This window comes from Melopsittacus undulatus, chromosome 2 (assembly GCF_012275295.1).
Source record: "Melopsittacus undulatus isolate bMelUnd1 chromosome 2, bMelUnd1.mat.Z, whole genome shotgun sequence".
In the NCBI taxonomy this organism is placed as follows: domain Eukaryota; kingdom Metazoa; phylum Chordata; class Aves; order Psittaciformes; family Psittaculidae; genus Melopsittacus; species Melopsittacus undulatus.
Window position 1 is genome coordinate 79,315,162 of NC_047528.1, and position 23,449 is coordinate 79,338,610.

The window sequence follows — 23,449 nt, forward strand, 5'->3', positions numbered from 1 at the left end:
TGAAGATGCTTTACAATGTCAGGGTTAGTTAATTATGGGCACATATGTTTGGCCTGTTTGTTAGTAACTACCATAATTTTATTGCACTTCATTTCCAGTTACTCAGTTATTTGTTCTGGCATCCTTTGTGGTAGCCACTGTTTTTGGTTTGTGGTTTGTTGTTTTGTGTTGTTTTGGTTTTTTGAAGTCTCCACATACTTTGTTCTTCAGGTTTGGAGTTGGCCAACAAATAGACATTTATTTCATTTATCTTCTCTTAGGTGTCCTATTAAGTACCTCATTTGGTCACACTCCAAACATATGAGAATTGCCCAAGGATTTTTAAGTTCTTTCTTAAATGAGAGAACCAGTATCTCTAGAAGGATAGCTCAGATTGTAGGCAGGTGTGTTGCCTACTGAAATTTGTCTGTTTACTGTGTGTGAACATATTTGTATGTACAGCTCTCTGTATTGTATTTAAAGCAGTGTAGATCACCAGTGTTGTAAACTTGGGGCCTGACTTGACTGGTATCAGCTTACTTGTTACCTTTAGTACTAAGTTTGTATCTTTTATGGTCATGCTCCATGAAGTTCTTGAGACATTTCAGTTAGCTTTTCAAATGTGATATTATCTTTTTTTTTTATTAAAATTACTTGGTGGTCTTTTGTCTTTTTTTTTTTTTAAATGCTTGATAGGCTTAGAAAAAACCTGCTTTTTCTTTTTTTTTTGGTACTGTCTTTTTTACTCTGTCTTTAGTTATGTGTGCTTTTATGTTTTTCCTGAATAACTTGATAAAGATTCCTGTTCTGGATAACCTTTTGTCTGTGAAAACATAGCAAAAGGTGGTAACTTACTCCTCTGGTGTTATCTTTCCTCTGTACTGGTCTAAGCTTGTATTTACTCCTGAATATGTAATATCAAGTATACATGAACAATTAAAAGGTAAAAATATTTAAAAGTAAAAGGACTTAAAAGATTTAAAGGTTGGCTTTTTTTTATGACATGGCATTTTGCTTTCCAGTATTTCCTTGAGTTTGAAAGTGACATGAGATGTGAATCCTCAAATATGCTTTCCTTTTTGCAGTCTTATCTGATCATTCCTGTGTTGGAAGGCAATCTCTTCTGAAGGTGCAGTTTCCAGAGTTAAATCACCTGTGTTCTGAACTTTCTAGAAGAGATGTCTGTTGTATAACCTTTCCAGAAGATAACTGAACTGGCATCTAGAAGCATCAATAAGGGCCTTGCGAAACTGAGTTGTAAAGTATTATTTCTCTTACTACACTGCCAACTGAAAATACTTGTTGCTCCAGATTCCAGTCTTCCTCAAGTGCTAGTGTATAATACAATGAATGTTTGAAGGGGGAGAGGAGTATGTAAGAGTTGTGTCTGTGTAGAAGAGGTGGGGAAGACTTCATGGGAAAGACAAACCTGTGCCCTGGTGTACATTGTGGTCATTGTGGCAAAAGTAAGTTGGCTAAGTAAGTTTTCCCATGGTAATGCAGAGCTCGGGAGGGGGATATCCTAGATGCTCTCAGTATAAGCTTGGGCATTCAACATGCTGGAGAACTGTCTCCAGTCAGTATTTTTTTTTTTTCTTTTCAGAACTGTCCTTGAGTAGATAGCATGGGGGGAGGGGTGGAGAAAATGAGATTCTATTTCTAGGAAGCCATGTGTAATTAGCTTTAGCAATTGCTCAGTGCTCATTCTGATTTTTAAATGGGTTCTTTCCTGTATGTTTTGTTGATCTTATGTCTTTCAGCAGCTAAGACACTTTGAATCATTCAGCTTTTCACTGCTGTTAAATGCAACTTAAACTTTTGCACCAGAGTGTAATTCATAGTATTTACTGTTGTGGGAAGCTGAAGATAAGAGAGATGGGCCTAGTGGCCTTCCTGCAAGGAAATAATTGTCGGTCTGTTATGCTGGGTCTTGGTTACTTCTTGCCTCTGTTCACTGAGCAGGGGCAAGCACTTGGACATCTATACTGCAGCAGACAGCCAGGTTGGTGCTTGGATTTCTTCTCTATGGCTACATCAACAGTTTTGTCAGCTGGCAGGGTCTTGGATTGGTTTGTTCCAGAGTCCTTTTCCAACAGGCAGTGTTGCTGAGGCTGCACAGTTTGGGCAGCTTATGCTTTCACAGTTGTATCAAGTAATCAAGTAGCCTTTTTTCACATAAAATTCTCATGCCACACTCCAGGCCATGCAATGTGTACAGCTGGCTTAAGAACACTTCCCTGGTGACTGCTGCAGAGCCCTTGCATCACTTCAGATGCATTGATATTGCACTTTGTGGGTTAAGGAGGAAACTTCACTTACTGTCTTGGGGCCACAGGAGTACTTTGGGGGCTGCAGAGAGAGATCTGGGGCTAAGTGATGTAAGAAAGGATGTAGCCTGTAGGTTTTTGGGGAATACTCATCTCCTTGAGCCTTCTGGGCTGAAGACAAGTTTAGTGAAGTACTGATTCTCATCTGTTTAATCTTATATGCTGGACATGCTATTCATCTTTATAATTGACAGTCAGAAATATGATCGAGAATACTGAGTTTCAGGAAAAAAATTTGGAGTCAAAGATGCTCTAAACACTGGGGCAGACATGGGCTTCAGCACCATTTTTTGCCTTGCCTCATTCATGGGGGCTGACTGACTTGCTTTGTCACTGTCCTTTTGACACGTTTTAGCAGGAAGGTGTAGTGTGGTCTCCCCTTTTTCCTGCAAACATGTACGTGCTGCAACTTTGCTTTCCCTCTTACCCTATGTGTACTGTGCTTCACTGTCTGCCTCACTGATCCAGCTGCAAATAGACTCCACCAGCAGAAATATGAGTAACTGTTACAAAGTTTTAGATGAGCTTGGTTTTAATTTCAAATTACTGTTGTCAGATTAACGTTAAAACGTGTACAAGTGTCAGTTCGAAACTCCATTTGCTAATGGAGACTCTGAATCCTTGAAAAATAAGTTCTCAGAGATCTAATACAATACAGGTCTGGAAATAGTTGAGCTGTTAATAGAAGCTATCCAGGAAAGTATACCAAATATGATAAGGAATTGCAGTGTGTGATACAGCCTCAAAACCTGAGGAACAAAGAGCAGGAGTGCATGGAAGAGCTGAACATGAAGAGAAGATTATTTGCTTTGTTTTTTTTTTTTCTGGTGCAGTGTTAAATGTAAATTAATAAAGAATGGTTATTACTTTCTCTTCATATATTCATTGCCATCTGAACTCCAGTGCATACTGGATTTATCTTCCCTGGAAATTGCTCACTTTAGCTAGACAACTTACTGTCTGTCAGATAAAGTACTCTTCTGTGCTTTGCCTGTCTCATTAAACGCCGAATTTCAGTTTCGGGATCTCAGCAGTTTTGATTTCTTGAGCTTTCAGATCACTTAAACTGCATATACTTTAAGGCAGCCTTGAATAGACTATTCCTGCTACTGTCAGTTGATGCTGTTTTGGTTAATTGATATAAATAAGGGTGTGAACACTCAAAAGCCCAATAGACCAGACAGTTAATGCCTACGAAATGGCACCATTTCACCAGTTCATTCTTACTTACTGCTCTTCAACATACAATGGACTTGATAATAATTAAAATGGGCTTTGGTTTAGTACTAGCAAATTTGTCTGCATTTTGCGACCAAATATATAAATGAATTTAAGCTAATTAAAAAAATTAAATTAAAAAAAACCCCTATCTGGTACACATAGGAAGAAATACCAGGGCATTCAGACTCTTTCCTTCCCTGCAAAACAGGGTGCTTCTGGAAATGAAGTAATTTGTAGTAGAAAGTGGGGGTGGAAATGTAAAAGAGAGTAGGTATGTCATCAGCAGTTTCCCAGGATGAAAGATGTGTGAATTGGCCCTGTATGCGAGTATGGAGTTTGTGAGTGGGCACATACAAACATCTTTTTAATGAGCAGAAGGTGACTGAGCCATTGTAAGACAAAGGTGTGCAGCTGATGTAATAAAATAAGTACTAGTCCCAGGAAAAACAGATGGTTAAGATGAGGTAGTAATGTGTTGCTGAAGAGTGTCTACACTCAAGTCTGCAAAGATAACCCCTATAGCCTGAAGGTTGCCCCGTGCTACAGATTATCAACAGCAGTGCCCACAATTTAACAAAACTTTGTCTCTGACAAAGATACTGGGTGAACAGCCCTGTGGAGGCCTGGGCTGTTAAACGAATTGGTTTTGATTTGGGGATTAAGACATGCTTTCCTATTGTCATTACCAGAGCAAGGGCTCCCTGTTCTCCTTTGTCTAAAGCTAAGCAAGCAAAAGTAACATGTGGCAACTCTACCTGGTCCATTTACTTTGTGATTTACTCTGACAAAGGACCTAATTGAGGGAAGTTCTGCTGAAAACATTTATTAATGCGATTGTCAACACAAGGCTCTAGGAGCAGGGCAGGAAATGGCTCACTTGAGGCACTCAGGTCCCTGTCTGGGGCCATGTCCCTGTTGGGGATGGATATGCTGTATTTGGCTTTCCAGCCTTCTGCCCAGCACTGGTTGGAGATTATGCAGGAGAAGGAGCTCTGTCTCTGAGTTTCAGGGCCGTGTCAGTCTTGTTTCCTTGAGCTGTGTGTTTTCATATAACTTCCAGAATGTTTTCAAGGTCACCTGAAATAGTGTGCTTTCACTAAAGTGTCATTCTAACTTAGACTGGACAGTTAAAAGCTCGGAATGTCTATTTAATGTATATGATGCATATATATATAATGTACAGTTTGTGCAGAGTCATAGGGCCTATTATATCTTAACAGATTAAAAAGAATAAAATCTAGGGTAAAGAAAAAATTCTTAAAGCCAGTCTTTGCAAATTGTTGGACATCTTCTCAGCTGACATTATTTTCTAATGGCATCATTGCTTGTGAGCAAGTACTCTTGTTATATGCTGTATACAGCTATCAGATTTTTTTCTTGCTCCCTCTTTTATCATGTTCAACTTGAAAGGTCTTTAAAGTACCACAAAAATGAAACCTGAAATCACTGTTTTTACAGTAGAAGACTTGTTATAGAAAAGCTTTGACCTCCCTTATGCATACATCCATTTTAGCTTCTGTTTTGTGTTTGAATTCTTGTTTAGAGAATGTGTAATCCTACTGGCATTCACAACAGTGCGAGACTTATCCAGTTGAAGCTGTTTTGTATGTCACTGAGATGATGGTGAACATGTTAACACCAGGAAGGAAGGGGTGGTTTTACTTTTCTGTGTTAGTCTGTTGCTAACCACTCTGACAACCTAGTCAACATATTTTAAAGGAGCAGGATGAACATTCCTCGGCTCTTTCTTTCAGGCTGAAATGTACCAGTTTATTCAGGGAGTTACCCAGAGTGCAAATACAGGCTGAAGAATAGGAAGCAGTTGCTAGGAATCAGCAACAGTTTAGAACTGTGATAGCTTTCATTGATTTAGTTTCCCTATTTTGTAAAAAGAGAACAGGTATAATGGTACAGTGAAAAACTGGTTTCTTAGTTCCTTAAGGTCCCTCTCTAATGAAGATGAAGAGCATTTTTTTAAGTGTCTTCTTTGTTGAAATAATGCCGTGTCAATAATTCTTTTTATATTTGGGAATTCCCCTGTATAAGCAGGTTCTCATTTCCTCTCTCACTGAGTAATATGACAGGTGATGCTTTTATTGGCAAACTGTTTTCAAATCCTTGAACTATATTCTGTAGTGATTCAAAGTGTGTCAGCAGATAAAAACTTTGGCAGGTGAAGGGGAGTTTGTAGGCACCTGTCTGCCTATACAATTTTATTCTTAGGGTATGGTGTGGGGGAAATAATTTTCCAAATAATTTTCAGGTATGTGGGATTGCAGTGTTTCTTACTCAATACAAGTAACTAAGATAGAATACACAGATTGGCTTAGAATGTGTTGATCTCTGCTTCTGGCTCTTTTTAAACAGAGAATACTCATCCAAAACCTTTCTCAATTTCAAAGTTACTTTCTTATTTGTGCAGTTGATATTTATTTCTTGACATCTGTTGTTCAGGTGGCAAGATGCAGCACTAGAATTATGTGTAGCTGAGACTCCAAGCACAAAAAGCTTTAGTATGCTACCCTAGTAGAAGATAGGTATGTAAGTGCAACAGGAAGTGGGGGTTTTGTCTCCTAATGGAGAGATGCTTTTATTATAAGTACATGTGAGCACACACCAAAGGTGTTGCAAGTGGTTTATTTTGAAATAGGGAATTAAATTTTTCAGTAAGGCAAGAGGCAGGAGGGAAGACTTTTGAAGAAAACTTAATTTTTTATTTTTATTTTTTCACTGCTTTTTTCTCCTCATTTTGATTTGTAATCTTTTTTTCTTAGGTACAAATGGAAACTGTAGTATCGTGGTTCTTAAAAACCTTATTCAAATATTTAAAGAGCTGCTGCTAAGCCACATTCACATGCTTACTGCCAGGCAGACAAATGTAAAGTAACAAAAGCCAGCATAGCTTTTTGCTCCCTGTTGATTGAACTCGGTTAAGTCTTTCGTGGTTCAGCCTTGGCCTGCTGCTACTGCGTTAATGCTACTAGACTGGTCACTTTTTTGAATGTATGCTTCTACTGTTTGCTGTGTCTTTAAATCTTTACAGGCATTTTAGGTTATTTTAAGTATTATTTTCCAACTGGGTGACTTTTAACCAAGGTATAACCAACCTAGAACTGTATTACGTTCTTTAAGGATTTTGAGTTTTAGTCAAGGTTGTTCACCATAAATTAACTGAGACTATTGGCCCAACACTCAGAACTTGAATTTTTGTCCCACTACAATGCTTGAGACTGGTGCCTGCTTTTCATCTCTACCCTCAGGTGTCAGGACCTTGCAGTTCTGGTAGAGGTAACAGTTGATAAGTTCTGCAATGTTACAGTCTCTGTACTGTAATGCTGTCATATCACTTACAGTAAGTCTTAAGTTTTAGGGTTGTGCTTTTCAGAGCGATGCTCCTCTCTGCCCCCATCTAAAAAAAATAAAAAAACCCAAAGCAATGGTGGTAACATCCCCTACTGAGGAACTATTTCATGCAGTCCCAGGGGAAGTGAAAAAAATGTCAGCTGTCAAATCTTATGACAGATACGTGATTCTGTTAGGAAAGGAATTTAGAGGAGCTCAAGTCATGGGACAGTCTGTTGTTTATTTGTGTTAAGGGCACCTCCTGGAATACAAGAATAAACTGATAAAAAGTTTTTCTAACACTGCAGATATTTCTGACAGTGTGCCAGATCGGAGAACGTGAAAGTTCACAGTTGTGTCTAAGGAGCTGCAAATACTCATTTCTGTCTGTAGAGCCTCAGCTCCGAGGGCCTGCAGTAGGACTGTGGATGTCACTAGAAACACTCCTTTTCACTGTGTATGATTGCATCCAAAACCTCCTGGAAGGACCAGTGATTCCATCTAATGAGCTCTGCTCTTTTGTCTTTCTTTAATTAAATGAAGAAAAAAAACCCCCAAACAAACAAACTGAAGATATCTCCTAAAGTCTTATAATACTGTTTGTTCCTATGCTTATGCTTGGTCATTTTATTTTCCTTTCATGTTAGGCACAGTACAAAGCAAACATTTGCTGACATGAAAATTGCATGAACAAAATCCTGGTAGGACTTTCTCCAGAGCCGTCCTGTGCAGTAGCCATTCCCTCTATGCTGAGTGCCAAAAGACTCTAGAAGTGCACAATTCGAGTCCCTTTGTTTCAGGCAGATGTGTTTAAAACCTCTGAAGCCCCATAGCGATGGAAGGGAGACTGGAAGTATGCCTTTTTTTATTATTTTTAATGGTCCTACTTATATTTTATTAGTACTGCTGGGAACATCAACTTAAGCTGGTGTGGTCGCCATGCAAAGTGTGAAGTGGCCCATGTATCAAAAATACTGAACTGTGACAGTCAGCAAGTGGGGTGCAGTATCCTAAAAGATGCAGATGAAGTGTTTGCTGAAGTTCAGAAGAGCTTCCTCCTTTCCTTCGGTTTTGTCAGGAGTACAGTAGAATGAATTTGCTGATTCTCCCAAAACACTTTCTTATATAGCTTGTATGAGAGAAAGCTGCCTTGGAAATGTCATGAATTCTTTTAATTAGCTGACAAACTCAGTCCCTTAAGTCTCCTTTTTAACTACCTGTCGATGTGGTAGTTGATTTAAAAAAAGGGGGGGGGGGGCAGAAAAAATCGTCTTTGTTTACTTCTTGACTACTCTCTATTCATCCTTTCATCAGGGTAAAGTAGTGTGTTTTGTTTTGTGCAGAAGTAATTTCCTCGTGCTGGGAGAATGCACGTTTTAAGGCTTTTCTGTGGTTTCTCTTAATGCCCATCGGGAGCACATATATTTTGTAGTTCCTAATCAAAACCAGTTGTCGGGAGGACACCTAGTGGACAGTCGCGGGGTAGGTGTGGGGAGGGTCACTTTGTGACAATCTGCAGGTAGTGGGGAGGGGGAAACAAAACACGGTGTTCTTGTGGATGTCTTGTTAGAAGAATCTTTCCTCCTTAAGGAAAGATCAATGTGTTACATCTTCTAGAAAGCCCGAGACTTCCCAGACTCATTTTTCGTAGTGAAGCGGGTGACATTCTAGCTTCTCTGTCAGCTGCCAAATACATCACAGCTACAGATCACTGCTGCCCAAAGCCAGCAAGAGTGGTTTTATTCTTGAATCACTTTAGTCACTTTCACAATGTGATCACTTTAGTTACTAAAAATTATAAGTTTTAGATAATACAGGGTATTTAGTATTTTCTATATGACTGCAGCTAAGCGCATCTGCTTGTCAAGGTTCAACCACCACAGGAAAGATGGTGTTCATATTGAGACTTGACAGTTCAGTCAGGAAGCTCTGGAAGTGACACAGAAAGGTGGGAATGGTGGGGAGATAAGAGGTCACCTAAACTTTTTGTCTCAACAGGAGCTGGTTTGTGGTTTGCCTTTGAGGCTGAATGGAGTGATAAAAGCAAATAAGCAAAGAAAGGGGCATTCAAAGAACTGTATATAACTTTATCTGCAGTTTCTTTGTGTTGTACTAAGGAATTCCATCTCTGAATACCCTGCTTGCTTTGCTCAGCTGTTCCTATCCCCTCTGCTCTCTTTCAGTGTATACTTCCCCTCTCATCCATCTGTGTAGTCCCCTTGTAGCTTTCTGTTTCTTACTGTCTTTTCTCCTCCCTAGTATGGAAAGCATATCACCTTTGCTACTCTTTGTATTTTCTTGTGTCCTTCCTCATAGTCCTTATCTTTTGTTTGTTGCAAGTTCTTGAAGGTCTTCTATTTGTCCAGCCAACACCTTGCATGGTAAAGCCATCCATGCTTTTTGATCTTTAAATGTTCCTGTAATGCAATACATAGTAAGAATTTTGTCTATCTTGCATCTGTATTCATCAGTGAAAGTTTGCTACTCTGATTTCTTTGCCAGTCAAAGCCATGGTCCAGAACACTCACTGTTTCTCACTTAGCAATTTTTGTTCAGCTCTGAATGTGAGCACTGTCTCTGTGTATAGTAGCTATAAAGTTAAAAACAAACAAACAAAACCCCAAGGAGTGAGAACGCAGGCAGAGGGAAGGAAAATGTTCATCTGTTTTTATGAGGCTTGACTTCAATTAAAAATCAAAACCAACACAACTGAAGTAGCCTTATTTAAAGAGCTGCCTTGCTGCCTGCGGATTTTATTAGTTATGTAGTGACTGGTACGCTTTTTCAACTTTGCTGCTTATTGACTTGCATAGGAAGACTGGAGCTGGCCCTGCCAACAGTTACAGATGGCTGGAAAAAGAAATATGCATTCTGAATTTAATATAACCAATTTCAGTCTTTCTTTACTCATTCTAAGTTTTAATAATAAAATAATATCTCTCTTTATTTTGTAGTTTTGCCAATTTGAGAATTCACCCTCATGGATTAGTGTTGGTGGATCTGCAGAGCTACAGTGATTGTACAAAAGGAAGAGAGGAAGTTGATCAGGTATGAATGATGCTTATCCTACTACGTTTCTCAAACTGCATGGGGAGCCCTTTGTCTTCAGGTTTGTCAAAGTCTGTTTTGGTAAAAGATTTTTGAATATCAAGGTTAGTTCAAACCTGAGTGCTTACAGATGAGTATAGAATTGTAATTTTGGTTGGGAGGGACCTTCAGAAGTCATCTAGCTTGCAGTGAGCAGGGACACCTTTAACTAGATCAGATTGCCGAGAACCACATCCAGCCTGTCTTCAGGGTTGGAGCATCCATCACATCTCTGGGCAACATGTTCCAGTATTTTACCATCCTCATTGTAAAGAATTTCATCCTCACTACATCTTTTGTAGTTGCATACACGCATGAATGCACACACTCTGTTTTGCATGTCCCAGGCCTCGTGTTGTTTGCTGTAAGGGTCGTAAAGACATAACCAGCTTTGGCTAGGGCTCAGGTCTCTTCAAGTACCCAGGGTAGTACAGCAGAACTGATCCTCAACCTGTAATCTGGTGAAATGTATTATTTTTTTTCCTATCTCTTAGTCTGGCAGATTGGGAGCCTCTATACAATAACTTCTTCCCCATGGAGAAAAATAATTTCATCTTCCCTGATATGAAAGCTCCAGAAATTGGACATTGCAAGGGAATAGCCACTGCATTGACAGGAATGTAATTCACAGGGTTCTCATGTTCCTTGTTTGGCTGTGCCTGAAAGATCTGGCTATGTTATCCTGGACGGGAACTGAAAGCGGTGATGACAGCTGCTACAGTATGCACATTCTTGCTAGTAACAAGGCTAAGGTGACCAGCTAGTTATTCATAGGCTTCTAATGTTACATTTGAAAGTCTTTTCAGTACAGGTGCTCCTACTTATTGCCTTCCAAGTAGCCTAATTTAACAGATACCTTACATCAAATGGTTGCCTATAATTTCCACCTCTTGTTTGTAATTTTTTTTTTCAGCTTCTAAACAAAATAGAAGAGAGAATGAAAGAATTGTTTCATGGTAACATAAAAAGGGTGAAACGGTAAGTTCAGACATCTACTTGTATGTGTAGCTTGTCTGCATAGTTGTTAAAGATAATAAGCAAATTATGCTTTGTTGTACTGCAGTGGATAGCCTGGATTATGTATTCATGCATATGTGGTTTACCCCCCAATATTTTAAAACTGTTTTATTGCAGAATTGAAGATCATGTGAGGTTTTTCATATTGGTAAGCTTCATCTTCAGTACTGTTGCTTTGGGCAAGGATTATTTCTTTAATTTGCTGCAGTGTTTGCATGAAATGGTGGGAGAAAATGGCATCTGGAAGTGAGTGCATACTACTCTGAAAGGGCTGGAGAGCAAGGATGTTAGGGGGGTAGGCCAGGGCCACATCCCATAGCTTGTGGACAAGGTGAGCAGGGCTGGTGATGGTGACCAGGGTCAGCCCCAGCCCTGTGACTGCCAGGCTGGGCTGTAGTATTGAGGCACCTCTGAGACTAAGGTAGTAGGTGTCAAGGATTGGCAAAATACTTGGGCAGGTATGGACAGAGCTGCACTGTAGCTTGGGCAGGGACCAGGAGTGAGGGCTGGAGCTAAAACAGAGCTCAAACCTATGGCGAAGGCCCTTCCCTGTTAAGGCTTCCCACAGCTCTTTCACTGACAGCTCTGTCCCTGCTGTGGCTTTTGGTGTTGGCCTTGGGCGCTTGCAGCAGAAATGCCAGTGGAGCCTCTGTGCTTCAGGGCCCTGCCAAGAAGATAGAAATGTTTTAATGTAACTAAAGGAGCAAGGCTTTGCAAGCCTTCTGTCATTTTGGTTGACTTTGAATACAAGGTTGTACATTGAACTGTGTGGGTGCTGATTGTGATTCCTTGCCTGCTGCTGAAACAGCATTCATTCATGCTGGAATTTCCCAGGGATCTGGAAGAACACAGTTCATGTTGGTGTCTTCCTGGTGAGTGGTAGTGACTGACAACTCAAAGCCAAAGAGCAGTTACTGCAGGCATGCACTTGCTGGAAGGTGTAGGAGGTGCTTTAAAGAACACAGAAGTGGAAGTAAGAAAAGTAAAAAGCAGTGTAAAATCAACAAGATTCTGTAAAGCAAAGGAGTAAAGTACGGAATGGGAAAACTGTGAAGCAGTACTACAGTACGAAGTTATCTGAAGGCTTTACAAGACCACAAATGAAGTGGTAGTGATTTGAAAAGTAATTACACACAGAAAACATGCAAGGTGTAGTACAGTTGTGTGTAAAGGAAAGGTGGTTGTCTTGCTTTATTTGTACTGGTAAATCCTCACCTGGCACACGGTCTGCAAATATATGTATATATCGGGGAGAAGTGCACTCTCTGAGGGTATTTTGATACTGAAATATGATAGTAGTGAGAGTTTGTGCAATCCCTATGCTAGGAACTTGTTAAAAATGGATCAGGAAAAAGGTCTGCCTCAAGTGATCTAGATAAATTTGGTTACCTTGGTATAGGAAGATGAACCTTCTACAGCAACGGATCTGGTATGGATCTTGTCACACACCCGTCAAAGTAAATGTCTTTGCATCCTTCCCGTGTTAGCTTCACACGTGCAGCTGCCCTAGGATTAATACTGCTGGGAAAGTTGTTCCTGCCTTTTAGTTGGTTTGATGTGGTGAATATAGATGGTCTTGTTCTCACCGTGTGGTGCCATCTGGCGGCTCACTGAGGGTAAATGATATTTCTGGAGTACTCACTGAGAATCACTAGTGAATTTAAAACCATCTTGTCTGTCTAGTCTTATGCTGCACCCTGTTGGGTGGTGAAAGAAGGCTTTTAACTTTGAAGTGTATAAGAAAATCTCATTAACTCTGTACCTGCACATTTTGCTTGAAATAGAATGTGATCATTTTGATCATTCACTGCCACTTCAAATATAGTTTGTCCTTACAGGTGAAGTAGTGATTTGGAAAAAGATACCTCTATATAGAATTTAAAAACCGTACAGATAACGAAACCAAAACAATCCATGCAGGTGCTCAAACTGCTTTTTAAAAGTAACACAGACTGTCGGGTGGTACCAGGGTTGTGCTTGCAAACTGCAGGGTGACTTGGTGCAGTTTACAACACTGTAGTTGTTCACTTTTTGTGTTTGTGCTTGTATTTAAAATGTCTCTCAGTACAACTTTTGGAGGGTGAGGTCCATTAACCCAAAGAAATAACATTCTTAGCTGAGCTGAAGATGGGAAGAGGTTTTGTCATGTTTTTTTGTCTGGAGTCTGCTTTTGTTATTTTATCAATTTCTAGCCATGTTATGTAAATATCCTTTCTAAGGGTAGAGAGGTTTATGTACATATTATAGAAGTTGTACATGAAGAAGAACCATATAATATTTCATCAGTGCCTTTAATAAGTTATGTATATTTAATGCACGGCTGGTAGGCTTATCTGTGAAGTGTTAAATCTTGCAAGTTTTCTTAGGTCCCTCTTTTAAGTATTTATTATGGTGAATCCACAGTATGTTTAGAGGGATATTTTTAATAAATATTCTCAGATGTTTTGTAATACTTTTTCTTATTTTTTTCTAGATTGCCAGCCATTTTGAGGGGAGATGTCATTGATAGATACTGGCCCACAGCTGATGGGCGCCTGGTGGAGTACGACATAGATGAAGTTGTTTATGATGAAGATTCACCCTTTCAAAATATTAAAATCCTGCATTCAAAACAGTTTGGGAATATTCTTATCCTCAGTGGGGATGTCAGTATGTATCATCTCATTTCAGGATCTTCTGTGTGAAAATGTAGCAAATGTTGTTTTCTATCTCACTATGGGACAGTTTTAATAGTTACTAGCAGTCATAGTTCTGATGCTGGAAGCTACATTCATAGAATCATAGAATTGTTAGAGTTGGAAAGGACCTTAAGATCATCCCCTGCCATGGGCAGGGATGGATGAATGTACCCACGTATATGTTCCTCTATATAAAGTAAAATACGTTTCTCTGTATAAAGCATTTTAATTAGAAAATCTGAGCAATGTAAAATCTAGAATACAAAAAAAATTTCAGAAGTTGTCATGTGTGTAGAAGTCAGTGTTGTGGGAGAGCTTACTCTACTCCTTTCATTGGAGCTTTTACTTGTTTGTTGCAAGCCCAGCCTCTTGAGGGCTTCTCCTTGACAGTAAAATAAGCTGCTTTGTCAGCCTTCGAAGTACAGTAGAATTCTAAAGAATAGAAAGAAGTAGGAACTGGGGGGCAGATGTGTCTGTATAAACCTGCTGTTCTCTTGATTCTCTAGAGGAATTACTTGCTTGGTGAGGTACAGGACAGCTGTATCTTAAACCATTTAGCTGCTTTGTAGGTGAACATCATCTGACTTTGTCTCCTTCAAAATGCTTAGTTGAACTCTTAAGTTAATGAGAGGAGTAACCCAACCTTATGAGAATGTCTTGTATATGTGGTACTCTGTGTCTGCCCAGCTTTGTAATTTTGAAAGTGAACTTGCATTAAGCTGTTGTTCTTTCAAACTGAGTAAAAATGCAGCTTGTTAGAAGATCTAGACATCAAGGAGGGGTATGCTTTGTAAAATCTCTCAGGACTTATGTTGAAAAGTACTGACTGATGTAAATGAGGCATGTTGCTGTCTAGGAATAGAATACCTAATTTCAGTCTAATGGCAGAGTAATTAAGAAATCTGACTATAGGTTTTCAAAATCACCAGAAATACCTCTAACTGTTCATTTAACTTTCTGCAGCCGTCGGGGGTTTCTGTGCAGATGGCAGTTGAAAAGTGTTACTGAATTTCATTAGCAAGGTGTTTTCTAATTCAGTTAGAATTGTATTTGAAATCACCAAACTAGGCATGCCATACTTCTAGCCAGAAACTTTTATCTAAGTTTCATATGGAGATGAGGTTTTGTTTGAATATTGTCGCAGTGTTCCTTATAGAAAGGGAAGTATGCCATTATTTATTTACCTTCCATGGAATTTTAAAATACTGCTTTGTGTTGCTTTGTTATTGTACACTTATAAGTGAAGTGCTGATTGCCAGCCAGAATGATAGGGTATTCCATGATGTCCTGCTGCCCAAAGCTTTGCCCTTGTACCTCAGATGTGTTATTACAGCTTTGGAACATTATTGCCCACTTTGGAGCTAATAAAGAGTAAGTCAACTAGAAAGCATGCTTCTGGGCTTTTACAGCAGTTATGTGTTAAGTCATACACTTCTGTGCAGGGATCTACTGGAGTGCATATAGGTTGCTCTTTTTAGTTGGCATCTAGAGTGTGCTTTCAAAAATCTTGTGATTTGTTTCTTGCAGCACTAGTCCTAGGTAAAAACTCACTGAAGTATCAAGTGTGGACGAATGTCTGAAATGCTGACAGTTTTGCTCTACAACTTTTTCTCTTGCCATGCAGTACTTCCTAATGTGAAGTGGCTATTGTTGGGTTTGCCCTAATATTAATGCTTTGTGGGATTCTGAGGAGGATCTTGCTAGCTTTGCTAAATCACTAACCTCTTGTTACCTCGACTGTCTCTGGGAGCTAGGTTGTTTCTGTAGGTGCTCTTACTTGGTTTTTATTATTAATTATTGGGAATTAAAGTTGTAATATTTCTGTCCAACTCTTCCTTTCATCCAGATCTGGCAGAAAGTGACCTGGCATATACTCAAGCCATAATGGGCAGCGGAAAGGAAGACTACACTGGGAAAGAAGTGCTAATCCTAGGAGGTGGTGATGGAGGTATATTATATGAGATAGTCAAACTGAAGCCAAAGATGGTTACTATGGTAGAGATATCCTTTGACAAATGACTGACCATTGATTTCAACATTTTCAGCCTACATTTTCTGCTGATGTCCTAGCATTGAGCACAGTTAACTGTCAGGTTCTGATTTTCGTGAGGAGGTAGGATTTAAAATTAAATTTCTTTTTGTCAGCTTAGAGAGACCCAGTGACCACATATTTGTGCATCATTATGTAACACATTCTTTCAAGTTCTCAATCCATACTGTAAGTCTTGAATAGAGATTTACATAGAATTGGAAAGGAACATTTATATCATCAGGCTGATATTTTCTCTGATAACAGAAGACAAGTCTGTCAGGTCTGTAGTTTTGGCTGAATTCTGCCTTCTTAGTTTCTTCAGTTTTTCTAAAGAATGCTATAAAAAAATTAACCTAGAAGAAAAAAGGAATGTCAGGACTTGGTGAACTGTGTTGGTGGCAGAATGACCTACTCTTGCCCTGTCTTAAGCATACTGATATGAATCAGGTTTTCAACATTCTGTAGTTCAAATAGTTTGTAATATAAACCACTGTTAGCCATAGGATCACCCTAGGTTTTGGGATCCCCTTGTTAGAAACTAAAAAGAATTAGTTGCAAATATAGGTTAAAGTCTTAACTTAGTTTAGCTTTATGGGTTTTTTAAATACACCATCCTGTTCACATTTCAGGCTTTCACAGTAATGCCTAAAGCACCAGAAATAGTGGTCAAAAACAAAAATAAGCATTCCTAAGCCTCTAACTGAATCTGGAGATGAATACGTAAAGTTAGCTGTTGCAATATGTATGCCAAGATACACGTCTTATTCCTTTGAATGTCATCTTTTTTGAGAATTTCTTTCTGAAGAAATAGAATCTGTTACTTGTATTATTTCTGGAATGTAGAATGCCTTAACCAGCCTCAAACATTGACCAAATGGTGATCGACGGGTGTAAAAAATACATGCGTAAAACATGTGGAGATGTCTTAGACAATCTGAATGGAGAATGCTATCAGGTAATGTTTTTGTTTTCCTTCATTAGAAGTGATACTTAAAATACAGTTGCACCTAGCCTTGAAGACTGCTATGGTAAAGTTTTGGGTAAAAGTTTTTTGATTTTTCTTAATTCCGGGAAGGATTTTGTCCTTTGGAAATAAGTATTGGTGTCAAAATAGTGTAACTCTATTTTCAAACTCTTTTAAAAATAATTATATATAGCTTTTAAGGAATTTGAAATGGGAGCCTTGTTTATTGCCTAGCTTACAAATAAAGAGGAAGTAACAGTAAGGATGCAGTGGTAAACATCATTCCTTAAACTGATGAAAAGATAGAAAAATGCATGTGTAAGTTAATTGTTCTGTGCTGTTGAGAATATCTGAATTTGTATGTAAGTGCTTATCTGACAGACACTATGAAGTAGTCTGGGTGTAATCTGAGATCTTCACAGGAAATCTTTTTTTTGTTTTCATTACTGCTCCTTAATGTGCTCTCATACTTATTTACAGATGTGAGCTAAAACAAGGCACACAACAGATTAACAGAGAAGTAACATGGTACCACACATGTGGCCCTTCATACAAATACCTTATTTTATGTCGGGGACTGCTAATTGTTGTTACCATTTGGTAAATGGAACAGTGATCACCCAGCAATCAGTGACAGAGCTAGGAAAATCAGTCCTTTATTGCCAATGTTGTCATTGTTGTAATTCCTACAACTGCTGTTCCTTCCTAGTTGAAAATTGAGCCTAAAATTAAATGCATTATTTAACTATGTACTTTTACCCTTCTCTTAATTCCTGTGAATCCACATTTGTTCCTTCTAAGTTGGCAGTTTTAGGGTATTTTGAGGACTACAGTATTTCATTCTTACAGGTTCTGATTGAAGACTGTATTCCTGTATTGAAGAGGTATGCCAAAGAAGGAAGGATGTTTGATTATGTAATTAATGATCTGACAGCTGTTCCAATCTCCACATCTCCAGAAGAAGGTTAATCTTCTAATTTATTTTCTTAAACTCTGAGTATTTTCCATGTTTCTGGCCTTTTGCTGTGTAATAGTTGGCAGCTTGCAGCAAAAACACTTGATTCTTGCCTTTTTTAATAGCAAGTCTGAGAAGTAAAGAATGATAGTAACACATCTGTTCTTCATGAATTTTTCTTGAATGTTAAGAAAAAACAAGTGCTTAGGTCATTTTTAAACTCACATATGAGTTCATGTAACTCTTGAGGAAGTATTTGGGAAGTTTATGCTCCAGTAAATTGGGAAGTATCTAGAAAATTGCTGTCAAGAAAAACATACTTCTACCATCATTGCCTTTGTGTATAGGTTGTGTGGGGGTTTTAACTGTTCTTGTTGGTTTAAGTTTTGGTTCGGTTTTTAAGATACAGAATAGCTACTTTTTAAACAGTAGATACATTGCAAGTCTTGAATATGTAATAGCGAACAAGTCAATGTGCTGTTCTGTTTTAAATCATACTCTCTTGCAGATTCCACGTGGGAATTTCTGCGGTTGATTCTTGACCTCTCAATGAAGGTCCTGAAACAAGATGGAAAATACTTCACACAGGTATGAACCTGGATGTAATAGATACACAGCAATATCTTTTTACCATCTGCATGTTTCAGGTGTGTGTATATATATTTAAAAAAAGCTACTAGCTGGCTTTCTACTTTTAACCACTCATTGGGCTTTGTCTGGACTCGTCTTTTTTCATAATTTCAGCTGAATTTGTGGTACTTACGTCTGAACTGAAAAGCATAATTTCAAGAATCAGCTGGGCATACTACAGAATATTTTAGCTGTAAGCAGTTCTTGGAAAAGGAGAACAGATGTACTTTATAAACAGCTACAAGGATTTTAAGCTAACATTTCTGGTTGTAGAGTGTAAGACATGAAAATTTGTTGTCCATAAAGGTTTAAGAATTTGAAATAGGTGCAATGGGGTGAGAAAATTAGTCATTTGGGAGTGAATACTCTCTTTTGCTTGCCCTCCACTCCTAATGTAAGTCACTGATTTGGCTTCTGCAGAACAGATTTTGAACAGTTGAACAGTGGTTACAATGCTTGGCATTTTGTGAAGTGTTATATATAGTCATAAATAAGATTTTGTCCTTGTGTATGAAGTTTTTCGTGCAACTCTATTTTAAAATAAAAAATTAAGAGTTGTGTACTTGCTACAGTATAGCTAACTCATGGGTAATATTACTGTGGTATAGCTTTCATCTGAAGATACTTTTCTTGTATGCAATCCTGAATTCAGAATGCCACAAAGTTGTGTGCAATTCTACAAAAATGTGATGAGCGACAGCGGACAATTGAGTGAAACAGAAGTCTCCAAAGCCGTATTTCTTTTGTCATACCTGTACCGTAACTAGTCTTCTGATGCATGGAGCATCAGTACAGCATTTTGAAATAATCTTGGTAAGATCTGAAATAATCTGACTAAAATTAAGCATTTGAGCTCTGTTCCTTTCAGCGTAGAGTGAGGTGCGTAAAGGAATTGATTTACTGTAAAATTGGGACAGATTTATAAAGAAAAGCAAAATGCATAGAAAGAGGTTTTTGGCAACTTTAATGTGCTACTTAGTTTTAAAATGCTTGTTGTTGCATGGGCAAGATAAGTTATCTTGTGGTTGAAATGTAAGCTATGAGTAATATGGTTTATATCATACTGTAAATATTAATGGCTTTTGTGCTAATAGTGGAAATATTTATGGCAGACTTTCACATTGAAAGGGCACTGCAGCTTTTGGACAGAGCAAGCATTTGCGTTGCCGTTGTCATACTTGTAACATACGCACTGAGACTAGCTGACTTTGTTAGAACATATGTAAATGTGTGTCTTTAGATCAGTAATGTCAGACTTTGCAGAGGGACTCTGGGAAGAAGGTTGTGTGGGAATGTGGAGTCATGGCTGAGAGGCAGACAGGGTATAGGGAGGTTGTTCAGTCTCAGCTTAAACCAGTAGAGGCTAAGAGACTGGTGCAGCTCTGCTGCCTGTCCCGTCCTGGTGGGAAGAGGTAACTCACCCCTCATCTCTGCTTGCACAGGAAGAAAGGGTATCAGTAGAACTGGTTCTGGCAGATTTAAGCTGTTGTGAAACTGCAATATTAGTTTCACAGTCCCAAAGCAACAAGGTGGGACATGGCAGAATGGAAAAAACAGTATTAAAACTGAAGTGACCTGTATTTGGACCTGTGGCAATCTTGTAGCCAGTGAAAGGGCTGGAGTATAGAAATAGTGCATTCTGGCAGCTTTGTCTTCCTGAGGGTGCTGAAAAGGCAAAATTAATAGTAGGGCAAACATATAATTTTTTGGTATATCTACTGATACATTACCCAGCCCATTTGGTGCATCTTGTGAGAATGTAATCTATTGGAGTGCTCAAGAAATGCCTTACCCAAAAGTGGATTTCTGTTCACTGGCTGTATTGCTGCCTGACTTTCTAAATGCTACTGCTGGAGAAAAAGAAATTAAAATGCTCATCACCTCTTCTTTGAGCTCTGCACAAGTTTTGGAAAATGTTCTTTTCAGCACACCAGTTGATAGCAGACAGGGTTTAGAGTTGTCTAACTCTAGATAGATATAATTTAACTGAAGTTATCAAAATAATTATTTTTGTTGGCATGTTACTCTGACACAGGTGGTGGTTCCTCGGGATGCCATGGTGATCCTCAGAAGTAGTCTGTGAATGTTAATGCAGAATATACTTTCACCACTAGGTGGAGACTGGTAACTAATATTGCCTGGCTGTTTAAAGAGATTCTGCCTGTGAAAGGTTCTTCAGATTCTTTGTATTCCTAGGAGATGCAGGAACGTACGTGTTCAGTTTTAGGATTGAAGGAGGGACTTTTTGCTTGTTTCAGCACCGGAAAGATAGAGAGGACAGTTTTATGGGTCTTTTTGCTGCTATGAGTCAACTTACATACATTGTCAGGGAAAAACATTCATACTTGCTCTGTACAGCCACAAATAGTAATCACAGTGAGAGCAACAATTTTCTTGTATAAATAGCAGCCTTGCTTTCCATGCCTGTGCATTTTTAGCTGTGTGATCCATATTGAGAGTCCTGTAGTCTACACAAGACCTGGACAGAGAGGGGTGACCTTCAGGGCCCTTAGCCTGCAGAACTTTCAGCCCTGTCTATAAGATTAAGACTTGAGTCTTAAAGTCTGTAAGTTTAAGACTTACTGTATTTGTGAAAACTTACTGTTGAACATAATACCACTATTTCGATGCTTAAAGGTCACATGACTTGGTATTTTTCTTTTTTTCCTTCTCCTTCTGAAGCTGGTGCTTTCAAGTGTTTAGTAATGTAATATAGGTCTGGGTCTGTGAGGTGCTCAGTGTTGCCTTCTGCAAGGGGAGGCAGTTACAGGTTTCCAACCATCACAGGAAAGAAAAGTAGGAGTCAGGATGTAAGAACTTGATGTATCCCAAGGTTCTAATACAACTCTGTTGGACCTTCTAAAAGTCAGTATGATCTTTAGATTGCTCAAGTGATTTTTTTTTTTTTAACTTAAATGGAGTATGTGTAAGCTTAGATACTATACTAGTGTGATAACATTTGTGGTTTCTTTCTGAACTGTCACCATTCTGCGCCTTTAAAGTAGCACATGAATACTGTCCCAACAGCTGTGAAACTATTCTTTATAAGCTGCAGAGTCCAGTGATCATGTTGTCTCTGACAGTGGATTGTTCGTAGCTAGAGAAATGCCTTTTTCTATGCTGTTTTTGCTCTGTTGATCTAATCTTTAGAGGTTGAACAGGCTATCATTTTTAGCCTGTTTATGAAATGGAACATTTAAAAATACCTCTGAACAGGAATTTGCTCCTTTCTAGTCTGGGTCATCCAACCCAGACAGGATAGAAACAGTCTCAGAGCACTCATGGGTTTGGGTTCCAGTAAACAGCACTGACCACTGGTGCGGGAGATCAGATGTCTCCCACGGGCACATGCGGCCCTTCACCAAGTTGTCACTTCCTGGCTGCCCTCTAATACAGCATGGCCCTGCCCTCTGAATGTCCGGACCACTGTTCCATAGTTACACTCCCTTTTTTGGCTGCTGCGTGGGTTTTCTAATTAGCATGTACTTCCAAAGGAGGACCAGGGTTCTCCTTGACTGCAGTGTAAAAGAAAGGAGGAAGAATGGATACAGATCCCTGCGTGAGCCTGTGTGATTTCTTGGCAGTTGGAGGCTCTAAGGGACAGGCTTTTAATTTCCTTGTGTTACTGAGAGTTTAGTTTTAAACTGACTGACTGTATAAGCAAGGCCTTATCAATACAAATTGACTAATCTCAAAGTTTTAAACTACCTCAAATACTTTTGTGAGAGAGCTGCTTGTTAAGGAGAATAAAATAATTCTCATCTGTCAAGATTCTTGACATAGAACAACGATTAAGGGGAGGCAGGCAGAGGAGTTTGTAGTGGTTTGTATATGAACAGTGTGGGAGAAAAGTCTGATTTTTGTTTATTTCCCTTTGAAAAAATGTAATTGGTAAGTCATCAGTTGTAAACCTTACTAAACACTGTTCAATATTAGTTATTGTTTGAGTATATATAGTGGCTGTTTAGAACAAAACATATATTGGTCAAGAGAGGTGATTCTCCTCTTTGCTCTCATGAGACCCTACCTGGAGTATTGCTTCCAGCTCTTGCAGCCCCCAACACAAGAGAGATGTGGAGCTACTCACGGAAGTCCAGAGGAGAGCCATGAAGATGATCAGAGGGCTGGAGCACCTTTTCTATGAAGACAGGCTGAGAAGAACCAGAGTTGTTCAGCCTGGGTAAGAAAAGGCTCCAGGGAGGCCTTATAACAGCCTTCCAGTACCTAAAGGGGCCTAGAAGAAATCTGGAGAGGGACTCTTTACAAGGGCGTGTAGTAGCAAGTAAAGTGGGAATGGCTTTAAACTGAAAGAGGGTAGGTTCAGGTTGGATACTGGGAAGAAATTCTTCACTATGAGGCTGGTGAGGCACTGGCACAGGTTGCCCAGAGAAGTTGTGGCTGCCCCATCCCTGGCAGTGTTCAATGCCAGGCTGGATGGGGCTTTCTGGTCCTGAAGGTGTCCCTACCCATAGCATGGGGGTTGGGACTAGATGATCTTTAAGGTCCCTTCCAACCCAAACCATTTTATGATCTATTGCTCTATCACATAACTATTTTGATGAGATAGGTGGTTAAAGTTAACATAGGTTATCTGACTGGTCACTGTATTGCATTTTGGGCTTGGTTCCATGTGTCATATTTCAGTGATACAGGAACATCTGTGTGTGATTGATGTCTTTGTCAACACTGTAGGTACCTTTAGGTAAGATCTTGATTGGGAGTTTGGGGAGTTGTGTGTTTGAAAAGTAAAAACTGCTTACTGGCATGTTCATTGTTACTGTAATTAGTTTTCCACGCTGCAGTGATTTGTTGCTGGAAATAGGTGAAAGGGTGAAACACTGAAGTGATAGGCTGGGAAACTGTAGATACTTTTATCTCATTGTGTATCCCATTAAGCTTCCTCTGTAATAGTGGTATGCACCATAAATTACCTAGCAGTGCTTTCTATTTATGACTCAAATTATACACACAGGTTGTTTTTTAGTTTTCTTTTGCATTCAGTCTGATGTTGAAACAAAATTATATGTTTGGTAAAGGGTGGCTGAACCAAATAACTGCTATAGTCCCCTGGATAATAACAGGTTACTAAACAAGTACTACAGCAGTCTGTTCATTGTTGTGCTTCGTGCAGTTGTGTTCAGTTAGTGTTCATCTCTCAACTTCTTACAAACCGCTTTTGTTTTCTGACACCCAAAACTAATGATGATATATTAAAAA

The 23,449-nt window shown here is 39.1% G+C and overlaps 1 protein-coding gene across 1 annotated transcript in view; it reads left to right on the top strand.

Moving 5' to 3' along the window:
* The window catches only part of SMS (spermine synthase), a 46,693-nt gene that overhangs the window by 14,863 nt on the left and 8,381 nt on the right, over nucleotides 1–23,449 (top strand). Inside the window, exons 3-9 of the mRNA XM_005151481.4 lie at nucleotides 9,824–9,917; nucleotides 10,870–10,934; nucleotides 13,447–13,622; nucleotides 15,498–15,652; nucleotides 16,549–16,638; nucleotides 17,497–17,611; nucleotides 18,111–18,190. Of these exons, the coding sequence (XP_005151538.2) occupies nucleotides 9,824–9,917; nucleotides 10,870–10,934; nucleotides 13,447–13,622; nucleotides 15,498–15,652; nucleotides 16,549–16,638; nucleotides 17,497–17,611; nucleotides 18,111–18,190 (775 nt within the window). The remainder of the gene's footprint in view (nucleotides 1–9,823; nucleotides 9,918–10,869; nucleotides 10,935–13,446; nucleotides 13,623–15,497; nucleotides 15,653–16,548; nucleotides 16,639–17,496; nucleotides 17,612–18,110; nucleotides 18,191–23,449) is intronic.